The sequence below is a fragment of the Echinops telfairi genome, unplaced genomic scaffold, assembly GCF_000313985.2.
Source record: "Echinops telfairi isolate 266 unplaced genomic scaffold, ASM31398v2 ScPeMD7_7475;HRSCAF=8513, whole genome shotgun sequence".
Taxonomy (NCBI): domain Eukaryota; kingdom Metazoa; phylum Chordata; class Mammalia; order Afrosoricida; family Tenrecidae; genus Echinops; species Echinops telfairi.
In genome coordinates, this window is record NW_022111379.1 from 27,127,962 (window position 1) to 27,141,375 (window position 13,414).

General features: G+C 38.8%; 2 protein-coding genes across 3 annotated transcripts in view; one reads left to right on the forward strand and one right to left on the reverse strand.

The window, feature by feature from the left end:
* MTMR10 (myotubularin related protein 10) overlaps positions 1-5,808 on the forward strand; it is an 80,526-nt gene extending 74,718 nt beyond the window's left edge. The window contains exons 15-16 of the mRNA XM_004699740.2: positions 3,662-3,844; positions 4,769-5,808. Of these exons, the coding sequence (XP_004699797.1) occupies positions 3,662-3,844; positions 4,769-5,362 (777 nt within the window). The 3' untranslated portion in view covers positions 5,363-5,808. The remainder of the gene's footprint in view (positions 1-3,661; positions 3,845-4,768) is intronic.
* Positions 5,809-10,536: 4,728 nt separating this feature from the next.
* Positions 10,537-13,414, reverse strand: part of FAN1 (FANCD2 and FANCI associated nuclease 1) — a 62,332-nt gene continuing 59,454 nt past the window's right edge. For both annotated transcript variants that reach the window (XM_045285763.1, XM_004699739.3), the window contains one exon: positions 10,537-10,842. In XM_045285763.1, the coding sequence (XP_045141698.1) occupies positions 10,705-10,842 (138 nt within the window). In that variant the 3' untranslated portion in view covers positions 10,537-10,704. The remainder of the gene's footprint in view (positions 10,843-13,414) is intronic.

The window sequence follows — 13,414 nt, forward strand, 5'->3', positions numbered from 1 at the left end:
GTTGAAACATTTCAATTCAATTGGTTTTCCATCAGTAAACCATGAGGTGTCAAAGGGATCAGTTTAAGGCATCAAAGAACAAAAAAGTCATATCATTCTGTGCTCACCTTCCCGATACGATTGCTGAAGACAAATGGGTGCATAAGCAAATGTGGTGAAGAAAGCTGATGGTGCCTGCCTACGTCTGGAATCTTAAAAGGTTTGAAGGTAAACAAGCGGACATCTAGTTGAAGGGACCAAACCTTGAGCTGCAATATTTAAGGATTTTATGTGTATACTTGATTTATAAGCCGACCCGAGTATCAGCTGAGGCACCTAATTTTACCACCAAAACTGCATTAAAAATGTGCTGAAAAACTCGGGCTTATACACGAGTATATATGGTAATTATACCAAAAAGAATTGGTCTACATTCAGACCTTTCAGGAGGTGGCATGATGGAGAACCAATGGTATTGAAGGAAGAAATCCAAGCAGTACTGAATGCATTGGCGAAATATATATATATGGGCGGGGGGTAGGAACTGATGGAAAACCAATTGAATTGAAATGTTTCAACAAACAGATGCAGCACTAGATTTACACGCTTGTCTTTGCCAAGAAATTTGGAAGATAGCCACGTGGCCAAATAACTGGAATAGATCCACATTTGTAAACATTCCAAGAAAAGGTGAACCAAAAGAATGTGGTAATTACCATACGCTGTCATTAATTTTGGCATGCCAGGAAATTTTTGCTGAAGGTAATGTTTAAATGGTTGCAGAAGGACTTATGGAATTGCCAGAAGTTCTAGCTAGATTCAGAAGAGGGCTTGGAACAAGTAATATAACTTATGTAGAATGAGAATCCCAGAATGCTTAATTATATATATGCAGAACCTATACATAGATCAGGAGGCAGTTATTTGAAAAGAACAAGGTGATACTACATTGTTTTAAATCAGGAAAGCTGTGGGTTAGAGCTTTATCCTTTTACCATGTTTACCTAATCTGTATATTAAGTGAATAATAAAAGATGGATCCGTTAAAGAAGCAGTACTGTAGTCAGGAAATCAAACAAGGTATTGCATTGGTTAAATCTGCAGCAAAATGTCTCTTTAAAGTGTTAAAAAGCAAAGATGTCACTTTGAGGATTAAAGATATGCCTTACCTAAGCCATGGGATTTTCAGTTGCCTCCTATGTATGCAATAGCTAGAAAATGAATAAGGAAGACCGAATGGATCTTTTGAACTATGGTACTGGTAAAGAATATTAAATACCATAGACTACTAGAATTTACAAATCTTAGAAGAAATACTCCGCATGTTCTTTAGAAACAAAGATGGTGACTCTTTTTTTTTAATATGCTTTGGACATTGTTTCGGAAGGGACCATTACCTGGAGAATGACATCATAAGTGGTAATGTGGGGCTTCAACAAGAACAAAAATGAGGAAGGTCCTCAGTGAGAGGAACTGACACTGGGAACAATGGCCTCAGGCAGCAGTGATTGGAAGAATGGTGCAGGACCAGGCAGTGTTTCATTCTTTAGTATGGTGGCTATGAGTAGGAACCAATCTGATAGCACCTGACAACATAGGAGATACTTTAAATAACTAAAACATTGTTAAGATGTATTTTGATGCTTAATAAGCTGAGCTTTACTTACTTGAAGTAGAAATTTTAATGAACTTTTTAAAATTACCTTTTCAGTAATATTTTGGGTTGATCCAGGGCCATGATGGGTAGCACTTGCCTATAGACATTACTTGCCTCCTGCCTACAAGATTGTTCCCTAATAACATTTACTCTTTGCCTTTTTTCAAATTTCTAGAGAAATTTGTAACTTTGGGTAGAAATTTTGGAATATGCTGCAAGGTATAGCGCAAAAGATAAAATCCTATCATTTTCTACCACATACTTAGTAATTTGAGATATTTTCCCCAGGGAACAATTTTATACATAAACTATTTGGTAGCCGCTTTTTTACTCAAAATGTTGTCCTCTCTCTGTGCACTCAATGTGACAGCCATCGTTTGAGATCATCTATGCTGGCTCTCAGCTACGCTCATCTCCAGACTTTTTCTTGGTTTGCATGGATGGGGTGGGGAACCAGAGACCCAAACTGAATTAGCCCAGAGTTGGGCAAGAGACCCAGTCTCAACCAAATGCTAACACCATTCGAGATGTGATTCCCTCCTTCCAGCTTGTCAACTGTGTGTTAGGCCAGGTTGACTAGAGAAACAAATGTATAAACACTCATGTGTATAAAAGAGAGTTGCATATCAATGAGCAATTTTATTTTGAGAAATCAGCCCAGTCCAGATCAAGTTCTTAAGTCTGTTATTAGTCCTTATGTCCGATACTACTCCATAAATTCCTCTTCAGACTGATGTAGCACATGCAACGAGGCCAAATGCTGGAAGATAACAGGCCAGTGGGTGCCAAGTCTTGTAGATGCAATGGTGGTGGATACATCTCCAGACTTCTAGCTGCTATCAGCATGGCTGGAAGTAGTGTCAATAGGAAGGTAGAGTAGAGAGTGTGGCCCACCTCTAAGGAAGTTCCCAGAACCCTCATGAGAAAGTCTACCCACAAGAAAGCATCATCAGGTTATGCCTTGATTAACAGGCTAAACTCCACCCATTCACTCTTAATAGCAAGTTGACAAAAGATTATGTATCTACCACAGACTGTATCCCAGATACTTAAAATCATAGAATAGGGGGAATGTTGCTGTGGACTTAGAAAATCGCTGTAAAATAGGTGGCAGTGAATTCCAGCCAATGGTTTCTTAATCTACTCAGAAAATTTTATACCATTTTCTGTACAGTTACTTCCATGTAGGATCATGTGCTCATAAAATTAAAATAATGATTATAATAATTTGGTCATGCTTAAGACTGGTATCACATAAATGAAATTTTACTCCTATTAATCTACTTAGTAGAGGGTCAACTTTCCTTGATGTCTATTGAAGGGATAATGCTAAGCACACATGCATGTACAAATAGATACATTAATGGTCTTTTCAAGTGCCAATAATTTTCTCTTTGGGGATGGTTATAGGGGAGCAAAATGAAAAATCTGACTTGACCAGTTATGACTTTGTCACTTGATCTCTCCCCCACCCCACCCCCCGTTACACTGTGGGCTTGATCTGGTTTTCAATAGTTTTTTCATAGTGGGGTTTGTCTGATGTATTTTGTCATTGTGAGTAGCCCTCTTGAATTGTTGTTCTATTGTTCTGTTTTGGGGGATATGAAACCCAGGGTTGATGAACCTACAGAGACAACAAGGAAACTGAGGGTTCCTGGGAGGTACGGAGGAGGGAGAACGTGTGGGGGCGGGGGGCATAAAGGGGAGCTGATATCAAGGAGTTCAAGAAGGACAAAAGTGTTTTGAAATTGATTATAGTAGCAATGTACAATATTGTTTGTTGTGATTCCACTATGGGATGGTATGCTATCTGTAAGATCTCCCTATAAAAAGGTTTGGGGGAAAAGAAAAATGAATTGTCTCTTTTCTCTCCTAAAGTAAAATATCTATATATCTACTATGTTCTGATTGTTTCTGTTTAGGAAATTTGGCTAGTACAGTGATGATTGGCTTATAGAAAAGGTAATTTGTAAGAAAACATTAGTTTTTCATCTCTTTACGATGTTCAACTATTTTATTTTGCAGGAATTTGCTATAAGCAGAAATATCCAATTGGGTGATGAAAAGGGTTTAAAATTCCCCTCCGTTTGGGATTGGTCTCTTCAGTTTACAGCAAAGGATTGCGCCCTTTTCCATAACCCTTTGTACATTGGAAAGAGCACGCCTTGTGTACAAAACATTTCTGTGAGATCTTTTAAGCGGACAAAGGTAATTACAAAAATGCACTAACAGTATGAACCTGATGCAAGCTCACAAAATCATCTCTTTCAGAACAGAGAGTATTAAAATAAAGTCACTTCTCACAACAGCATGGCTAATACAAATTATTGAGGGTACCTTCACTGGATGAAATTCCTTTCTTCACATATTTGGGCCTCCAAATCCCGATCAAAGTCTGAGACTAGCAGGAAGCAAGACTGAGCTAAAAAGCCTTAACCCTATACAAGCTTCCACTGTTCATTGTTGCTAGGGACATCCATGTCAGAGGAATTTTTTTTTTTTTAAGCCAGAAAGAATTAATGGAAAAAATGTGCTCACCTCCCCACCCCCATGCAGACTAGTGTTAATAGCTTAGGTAGCATTAACACCCTCCCCACCCCCATGCAGACTAGTGTTAATAGCTTAGGTAGCATTAACACCCTCCCCACCCCCATGCAGACTAGTGTTAATAGCTTAGGTAGCATTAACATGTACCGTTACATTCCTGTGGAGAGGATTAGGATGAGTATAACACACGCCCCCACCCCTGTCCCCGGGGAACTAACAACAGAAATGTAGGTAAAGGGAAACAGTACACAGTGTAAGGTATGCAAATAATAATAATTTATAATTTGTCAGGGGCCCATAAGGGTGGGAGGGTTTGGTAGCTAATAACAAGGGCTAAGCAGAAAGAAAAAATGATTTGAAAATGATGATAGCAACATATGTATAAATGTGTTTGATACAACTGATGTATGGGTTGTTATAAGAGCTGTAAGAGCCCCTAATAAAATGGTTTATTAATTTTAAAAAGTTATATGAACCTAAAATACTAGTTTTTCTTAGTGTTAATTTTTGCCATTAGACTATGACTGTCTTTTTAAAAAGGTGTACTGCAAAAAGATAATTATAATACATCTCTCTCCTACACAGAAAAGCTACAGCTCCACCCTACGAGGAATTCCATCTTCCTTGAAGAATGGGATCTTTGTTGATCAAGAATTACTTCCCAGGAGAAATTCATTGATAATAAAACTAAAGCCAGACACATCTCAGCAAGTTGAGAGCCAGAATAGTGGTGTGGAGCAATACTTCAGAGATTGGTTCTCCAAACCTGCTGACCTACATGGCATCCTATTGCCACGCCTATCAGGAGCACATATAAAGCTATGGAAACTATGCTACTTTCGATGGGTCCCTGAAGTCCAGATCAACAGAGGCGGCTTCATCACTGCCATTCACAGAGCCTCCCTCCTGGCAGATGAGGTCAACATGCTCAGCAGGATGCTGCGGCAACAGCGTAGTCCTCTGCCAGCGTGCTGCTCAGATCCTGACCAGAGCAGGATGTATTTCCAAGCCAGCAGCCTACAGACCACTTCAGGGATCCCTGAGTTCCTTTCTTCTTCATTCCCATTTTCTCCTGTAGGCAATCTGTGCAGGCGAAGCATTTCTGGAACGCCACTAAGCAAATTTTTAAGCGGGGCCAAAATATGGTTATCTACTGAGACATTAGCAAATGAGGACTAAAGTGTCATATTAATTTGTGAGGGAAGATTTTTTCCCTCTGAATTAAAATTGCTACCCTAGACATTTAAAACTAGAAATGTTGCATGTAAGAATAATAGTTGAAATTGCACTAATATTTAAAACCATGTTGTCAGGCTGCTTTGTTTTTTTAAATGTAGGTATACATTTTTTATTATATTTCTTCTTGCTGTCATTATATGCCTGTTTTATTATCAGATGATTTGCCGGCAGATGTTAAGTGTGGTCTAGTAGATTCTGACTCACTATTGCCCAGTCTCGTGCCATCCTGTTGCTTGAGCCCATTGTTGCAACCATTGTGTCAGCCCATCTCCTTGAGGACCTTCCTCTTTCAAGCATGATGTTCTTTCCCAGGGATTCATCTCTGCTGATAACATGGCCAAAGTACATGACATGGGAGAATAAATCTCGCTGTCATAAATTCTAAAGAGCATTCTGGCTGTACTTTCTCCAAGACAGATATATTTGTTCTTCTGGCAGTCCATGATATTTTCAATGTTCTTCTACAACACAATAGTTCAAATTCATCAGTTCCTCAGTTTTCCATATTCATTATCCAGCTTTCATATGCATATGAGGCTATTGAAAATACCATAGCTTGCAAGCAGATAGTCCCATAATTTGGTCTGCAGCCATTTTTCCTACCACCTATTAAGTCAAGTGACATGTTGTATTAGACAAATATGCAGCACAATACCTCTTTCAAGAGTTGCAGAGCAAGGATCGCTATGAAGACTGAGGTGTGCCTCACACAAGCCATGTTATTTTCAGTTGTCTAATACTCAGGTGAAAGTTGGACAGTGAATAAGGAAGACCACGGAAGAATTGATGCACTTGAATCACAGTGTTGGCAAGACATTTTGGAGTACCAAAAGAAGAAACATTTGTCTTGGAAGAAGTCCAGCAGGAATGCGCCTTACAAGATGGCAGGACTTCTCTCATATATTGGATATATTATCAAGAGAGACCGATCTAGACAAGGAAATCACCCTTGGTAAAGAGAAAGACCCTCAGGAGATGGATTGACACAATGGCTACAACAATGGGTCAAACATAACAAGATTTGTGAGGCTGGGACAGGACTGGCAGTGTTTTGTTGTGTTTTACACAGGGCTGCTGTGGATCAGAACCAAGTCCACAGCATCTAACTACAGCTAGAAGTATGTGATCATCAGGTTACCAATCCAAGGAAGACAAGGAAAATTAAGAAATTGGTGTTTTATTTCCAGATATACACAAACACAATAATCCTGAAGATGTGGGCAGGAACAGGCATAATTTCCGTCTGTTAAACATAAAAGTAACCAAGAGTTGGAGTCAACTCAATGGCAACAAAGAACATATTTCCAGAAGCATCTGTGATACACCTCTACAAAGTATTCATAGGTATTCGTGTACTTTCTGGTCACTTTATGTAACCTCTAATTGGTTTCAACTGAGTTTAGTGTTCCAACAGCCATAATTATCACCTTGTTTAGGACTTTAATCCCTTTTTTTAAATCATGGTTTTCTTCATAGGACTAACATATGAACTGTTAATTTTACAGCATTTGCTATAGATAAACTTAGAAGTGCCTTTAACATTAAGGTATGAATCAGACAGAGGAAAATGTTTTGTAAAATAGTGTTAAAATTCCACTACATATTAGAAATAGGTTTTTTACACTAAGTTCCATACCATACCAATCTCCAGAAATCCCTAAAGACAGATTTCTTTCCCTCTGGAAGCCACTGATGCTAATTTCATGAAATGCCTTGGGGCTATCCATCAGACAGACACTGATCCGGCTCAGTCGGGACTAGTGTGGGGAGAGTGTCATCTACACTAGAGGAATCCAACTCTCTCACTATGTACTGTGTGTAAACCACTCTTGGCACTTCCTTTAGAAAAAAATGAACGAGGTCATGGGCCAGGTCAGAAGGAACAGAAGTTCCTTTTGTCTCAGATTCTTAATACTAAGAATTAGAGACCATTTGGAAAATAAATATGTAACACTTTCAAAATAACAAAAAAGTCTATCCCCATGTCCAATTCCTGGCTCTTTGTAGCAAGAGAATGAGCATCAGGCTAAGGCATGTTCTTGGTCCCAAACATCCTTGTTTTCAAGCTGTATTATAGGAGCCCAGTCACAGCTATTGGGCCAAAGCTAAAGCCTCTTATAATAGTGATGTTTAATATCTTTCCCTATTTAAAAGAGATATTTTAAAACTTAGCTATATGAAGGTTTCTTATTGTCATCTTAAGATTTTGAAAATTTTATATAATACATTGTTTCCTGTGGTAAAAACAATTTGTTTTCCAAATACTGGAATTTTGTATAGAGAGGTTTCCATTTGGATTCTTTGTCTTTTAAAAATTTCTATCTCTAAATTTGTAAAACCAGAAAGTTTTTATAAAGTATCTTAGAAAACTCAGCCTAGGGAGAAATCCAATGTTTGTGTCCAAGTGTTCCTTAGAAAACAAGGGCTATTTCCAATTCATGCACAGATTGTCATTACATGGTGATAGTCCCTTAGCAAAGGTCGTTCCCACCCCTCGATGGAGCCACAATATGCCCTGCCGTTGGAAAAAATGATTGTAATAATTTTGTTCAGCAGCTTTAATATTACAAATTGCTCTAAATTCATAATTTTGGGAGAAAACTGTTGAACAATTATCTCACTATTTTCCTTCACACATTCATTTGAACTCCATATTTTAATTTACAAGTTTAAAAAGGTACTATTAATATTTTAAAATAGAAAATATGCCTATTTTTGTATGAAAATCAAATGTAGTAAAGTACTTGTCTAACTTTTTGTCAGTAAGTTATTATATCATGATTGTGCCACAGCTTATACAAAATATGAAAAACGTTAGCAGCCTTAAGTCTTGGTCATTGTAAATCTCTGCTACCACACAGAACACTATGGTGGCATCAGCCATTAAATGTGGCAACATATACTAACAAAGAGAGCCTAAAACTCAACTGTTTCCGCAATATTCCCATAAGAGCCCATGTTGATAAACTACTACTCAAATAGCAGACAGCCTTCTGGACTGGCAAGAGAAAATATTAATCTAAGTGAAAACTGTTCAACACATCCTTCCTTTCACAAAACCTTGTTGCCGTAAAACTGGATTTTAAAAAACAAAACCTCTGTGCTTAAAACTGAGTATCACTTGAGTTAAAGTAGTGTTAGCCAGAAGATGGTTACGTGTTCAACAGTGACAAGTGTGAAGGAAATTCGGGCTGCTAAATAAAATTTCCACAAAAGTTATCACTGTTATGAAATTATCTGCAGGAATGGTGATTCAAGATTGAAAGGCTTTTTCTTCCATTTATATGGTGTGCCATCCACTCAACTTTTTCTTACTAAGTCAGTGGTTCTCAACCTTCCTCATGCCACGACCCTTAATACAGTTCCTCATGAGGTGGCGAACCCCCCCCCCATAACATTATTTTCATTGCTACTTCATCACTGTCATTTTGTACTGTTATGAATCAGGTGACCCCTGTAAAAGGGTCATGAGACTCCCAAAGGGGTCGTGACCCACATGTTGAGAACCACTGCTCTAAGGTATAGTGTTAAACCACATTCCTAACCTTAATTCAGTACTGGTTGTATTTAAGGAGTCCTGGTGGCATAGTAGGTTCCAAGTTGGGCTGCTAACTGTAAGGTTGGTGGTACAAACCCACTAGTTGCTCCAAGGAACCAAGAGGCTCAGCTCCCCAAAGATTAGTAGCCTCAGAAGCCCTCAGGCAGTTGAGCCCCACCCTACAGCATTACTGTGAGTGGAACTGACTCAGTGACAGTGAATGTGGTCTTGTAAATAAATGGACCACATGCTAACGGACCCAGCCATAAAGAAATGGGACCTCTGGACAAGTCTACGGGAAACTAGGATCCTGAGCCTGGTACTCTGATGAACTGTATTCCCCATTGTTACTGTATTCCACCACTGATACTGAAGCACAGCCCAAGCGCCCTGTTGAAAATATGCTGTCTGTGGACAGCCTAATGTAGTCCTTAGGGATGTTTCTAGGAGGAAGAAAAGGAGCAGTTGCTAAAGAAAGTGGACTTTTGTTTGTAACTTTAATAATCATAAGATTTCCTAAGGGCTAAATGTGTAAAGCAGTACAGAAAACGTGAGTAATTCATTATACTTCTAAGAAATTCTATTACAGTTATCAGAAAGAATCAATGTGCCACTTTATAAAAGATTTGGAACTGTGAGTCCTCTCTTGTGGGTTTTTCCCTGCCTTTTTCTAAGCTAATAAATGTATTCAGCTCCTAAAAGAGCTAGGAATGTCTTGACTTTTTAAAACTTATTACCTACTATGTGGAATAGAGTATACTCAAGCAGATACCAGACTGTACAAAAGATAACTGCATCATGATGTATGGTATAAACCATAAGGTTTATAGAAATAAAAGCCCTGTTAAATGAAATGTAGTAATGCTTTTTATTGTTGAAAATATTGTCATCCAATAACCAAACAATCTTATTTTCTGTTTTTCAAGTTTTATTAACATACAATTCACATAAGCAATTTAATGGTTTAATAAAAAAGAGTTCTGCAATGATCTCCACAATCAATTTTAGAACATTTTCATTTTCCTTGTACCCATTAACTACCCCTTTCCCCTCAACCACCTTTGCTATAACCCTAAGAAACTAGCCAGTTACTGTATTATATATTTATCTATCCTGGATTTCCTGCACAGAAAAACATGTAAAACAACATAAAGTAACAGAAAAATCTCGATCAAAAAGCAGAAAATACTAAAAACTAGAACAAATTTTAAATAGGTCAAAGAAAGAACAAATGATAAGGTGTTAGATTTTAACATTCCATCTGCATTACTCTATTTCCCAGTGGACTCTGACAGCAAGGCTGTTTACATCCCTGGTCAAAGCTAAGAAGGGACTCACCAGAGGCTTGATCCCTGTGGGGACTCTGGCAAATGGATTTGGGGCTTTCACTGCCATCCATCGCCTTCTGCAAACCAGGGTGCTCAGAATTTAAGCTGATACCAATCCCTCCTTTGTTCTTTTATTTAATTGCTTGCAATTCTTCGATTATACAGGCTGGAATGTTTCTTCCATGTGGATTTAGCTGACACCTCACTTGAATGGCTGCTTGTTTTAAGGAAAGCTTTTAAAACCCCCCGACACTGTTATTTTTGATAGCCAGGCACCATCAGATTTCTTCACCATACTTTGCTAAAGCACCCATACCTTCAGTGACCTCTTTTGAGGGCAAGTGTCCAATAGAGCCATACATTAAGAACTAATTGTTTGGATTAGGGATACACAAATAATCCTAATTCCGTAGCTCTTAACTCAGGCCTTTGCTCTTGGCTCCAACTGGGACCACATGGCAGACTTCTACTTCCGCACCCAACTTCTGCAGTTCATCCAACCAGATCATTTGCTTATAGGAAAGACGATCATTGGGGCCTTTAACTTCTATCAGCTGGAAAATATATTTTTTAAAATGATTAGCTAAGGAAACAACCATTCAAATAACAATTATAGTTCTCCGAACTATATTATTCTAAACCATATACAAGGTAGTTTCAAAAAGTTTTTGGGGAAAAAAATCCATTTTTTCATTTAATATCTCTAGGAACATCTTAAAGTCCTCCACCCCACCCCCATACATACACACACACACACACACACAGCCAGTAAAGTCAATTCCAACTCACTGTAACCTCATGTGAAAGAATTTAGCCATAAGGATTGCTAGTCTGTAATATGTATAGGCAAACACTTGCATGTCAGTTTCTCATACTGTGGTGACTTGCATGTTTATGTGATGATGAAAGTTATGTCACAGTATTCCCAGCCCCAGCAGGGTCACCAAAAGTGCACAGGCTTCAAAGAGCTTCCAGACTAAGAAGAGACTACAAAGAAAAATCAGCTGCCTAATTCTGTGAAAGTAGCCACTGAAAACATTTTGAATAAACAGTGAAACGTTGTCAGTTTCTGGAAACCTCATAAATAGCAGCAAACATTGACAGGGATAGTGCTGGAAGATCAGTCCCTCAGGTCAGCAGAAGGCACTCAAATTATGGCTGAAGAAGAGCTACCTTCTCAAAGTTGAGTTGATCAATAATATGGATGGAGGAAATGCTTCAGAATCTTCCTTTTCCAGTAGAGCATGAATCAAATGAGCTGCAAACATCTATTAATAATTGGAAGTTGGAATGTATGAAGTAAGAATCTAAGAAAATTGGAAGTAATCAAAATGCAAATTAACACATAAGATTAATACAGGGATCATGAACTTACTGGTATTGAGCATTTCAAATACTATAATCATGCTAAGAATTATAAGGAGGAATGATGCAGCATTTATTGTCAAAAGAACATTTAAAGATCTTGAAGTACAGTGCTGTGATAGGATCCAGTCAATAAAATTATTACTCAGACTTATAGGCTAACTTCTAAAAGTAGTGATGAAGAAACTGAATTTTTTACCTTCAGTCTTAAGTTGTTCAAGCACGCAGTCAAGATGCATTGAAAATTATTAGTGATTGGAATGCAAAAGTTGGAAACAATGGAGGAGGAAAAGTAGCTGGAAAATAGGGTCTTGGTGAAAGAAATGAAGCTGGAAATCACTTGATAGAATCTGGTAAGGACAACTTCTTCATTGCCAATACCTTTTTTAACAACACAAAAGGAAACCCTATATGTGAACATCTCCAGATGGGATACACACAAACCAAATTATATCTGTGAGGCAGGACGAGGGAAACTATTGACAAGCTAAAACAAGGCAGAGGCTGACTGCAACATCATAGGTAGATTCAGATGAAAGCTGACGAAGCTTTATAAGTCCACTGGAGCCAAAAATGACCTTAAAAATAACAAATCTGAATTTTAAGGACATCTCAAGAACAGATTTCATGCATAAACACTGATGAGCTGAGGAATGACATCGAGAATATCATACATAAAGGAAACGTCATGAAAAACAACATACAAAAACGTCATTAAAAAGACGAGAAAGGAGTCTCAAGATGGTGTCCAGGTAGAATCACCTACCCAGTGCTCCTGTTGTTAGATAGGAAAATTAAGAGGTTGAAGAGGCCAATATTGGCAGGCCGGATGCTAGAAATAGAACCCCAGTGTACTAGGGTTTGTGGTTCAGACCTCCCCTTACAAATTTAGCCCATGGAGAAATTCGAGGGTTAGCTGCAATGCTCTAAGTTCACTATGTCTGCCCGCGGGCTCTTCACATCCCTCGCTAGATTCAGTGGGACGGCATGCACCACCACTTCCTGCACCCGAGATCCGGCAGTGTGCAGTAATTTCCTCAAACTGCTGAGGGTGGTTATAATCCCAGGCCGGCAGAGAGTCTCTGTAAACTAGGCATAAAAGCTTACTCCACTGCCTACAGATGGGCTTTGGGTCTCTGCTCTGCCACCCCCCTCGTGGAAAAGGGGGAGGAAGGGGAAACTGATCATAATAATCGATACACAACCACACCCTCACCAACCCCTCCAAGGGGAAGAACAACGGAAACCATGTGGAAAGGGAGAACAGTGGTGGATGTGAGATAGGAAAATAGTAACAATTTATTATCTATCAAGGGGTCACAAGAGTGGGTGGGGGAAAGGGAAGGAAAAAAGAGGTGATACCAAGAGCTCAATAGAAAGTAATGTCCAGAAAAGAATGATGGCAACATATGTACAAATATGTCTGATACAATTAATGTATTAAGAATTATAAGACCCCTCAAAATGATAAATAAATAAATAAACTCACTCCAGCACTCCGTTCTTTACTCCCCTCTCCTATTGTGCATTTATGGGCTTGCACCTCACCTCCCTACCCAGGAAAAGTACAACCGGCCTTCCAGTGTGGGTAACAAAAAATAATCAGACATTAATTTACTATAATCAGAGTGCCCCTGGGCTATTTACCAACAGCAGATCACAGATCCCTGGAACACAGCCCACAGAGCCATGCAGGAATGAGCCAGTAAGGCAGCCGGAAGAACTCGGACCCCACACATACATAACACACTGCTAAGGGGG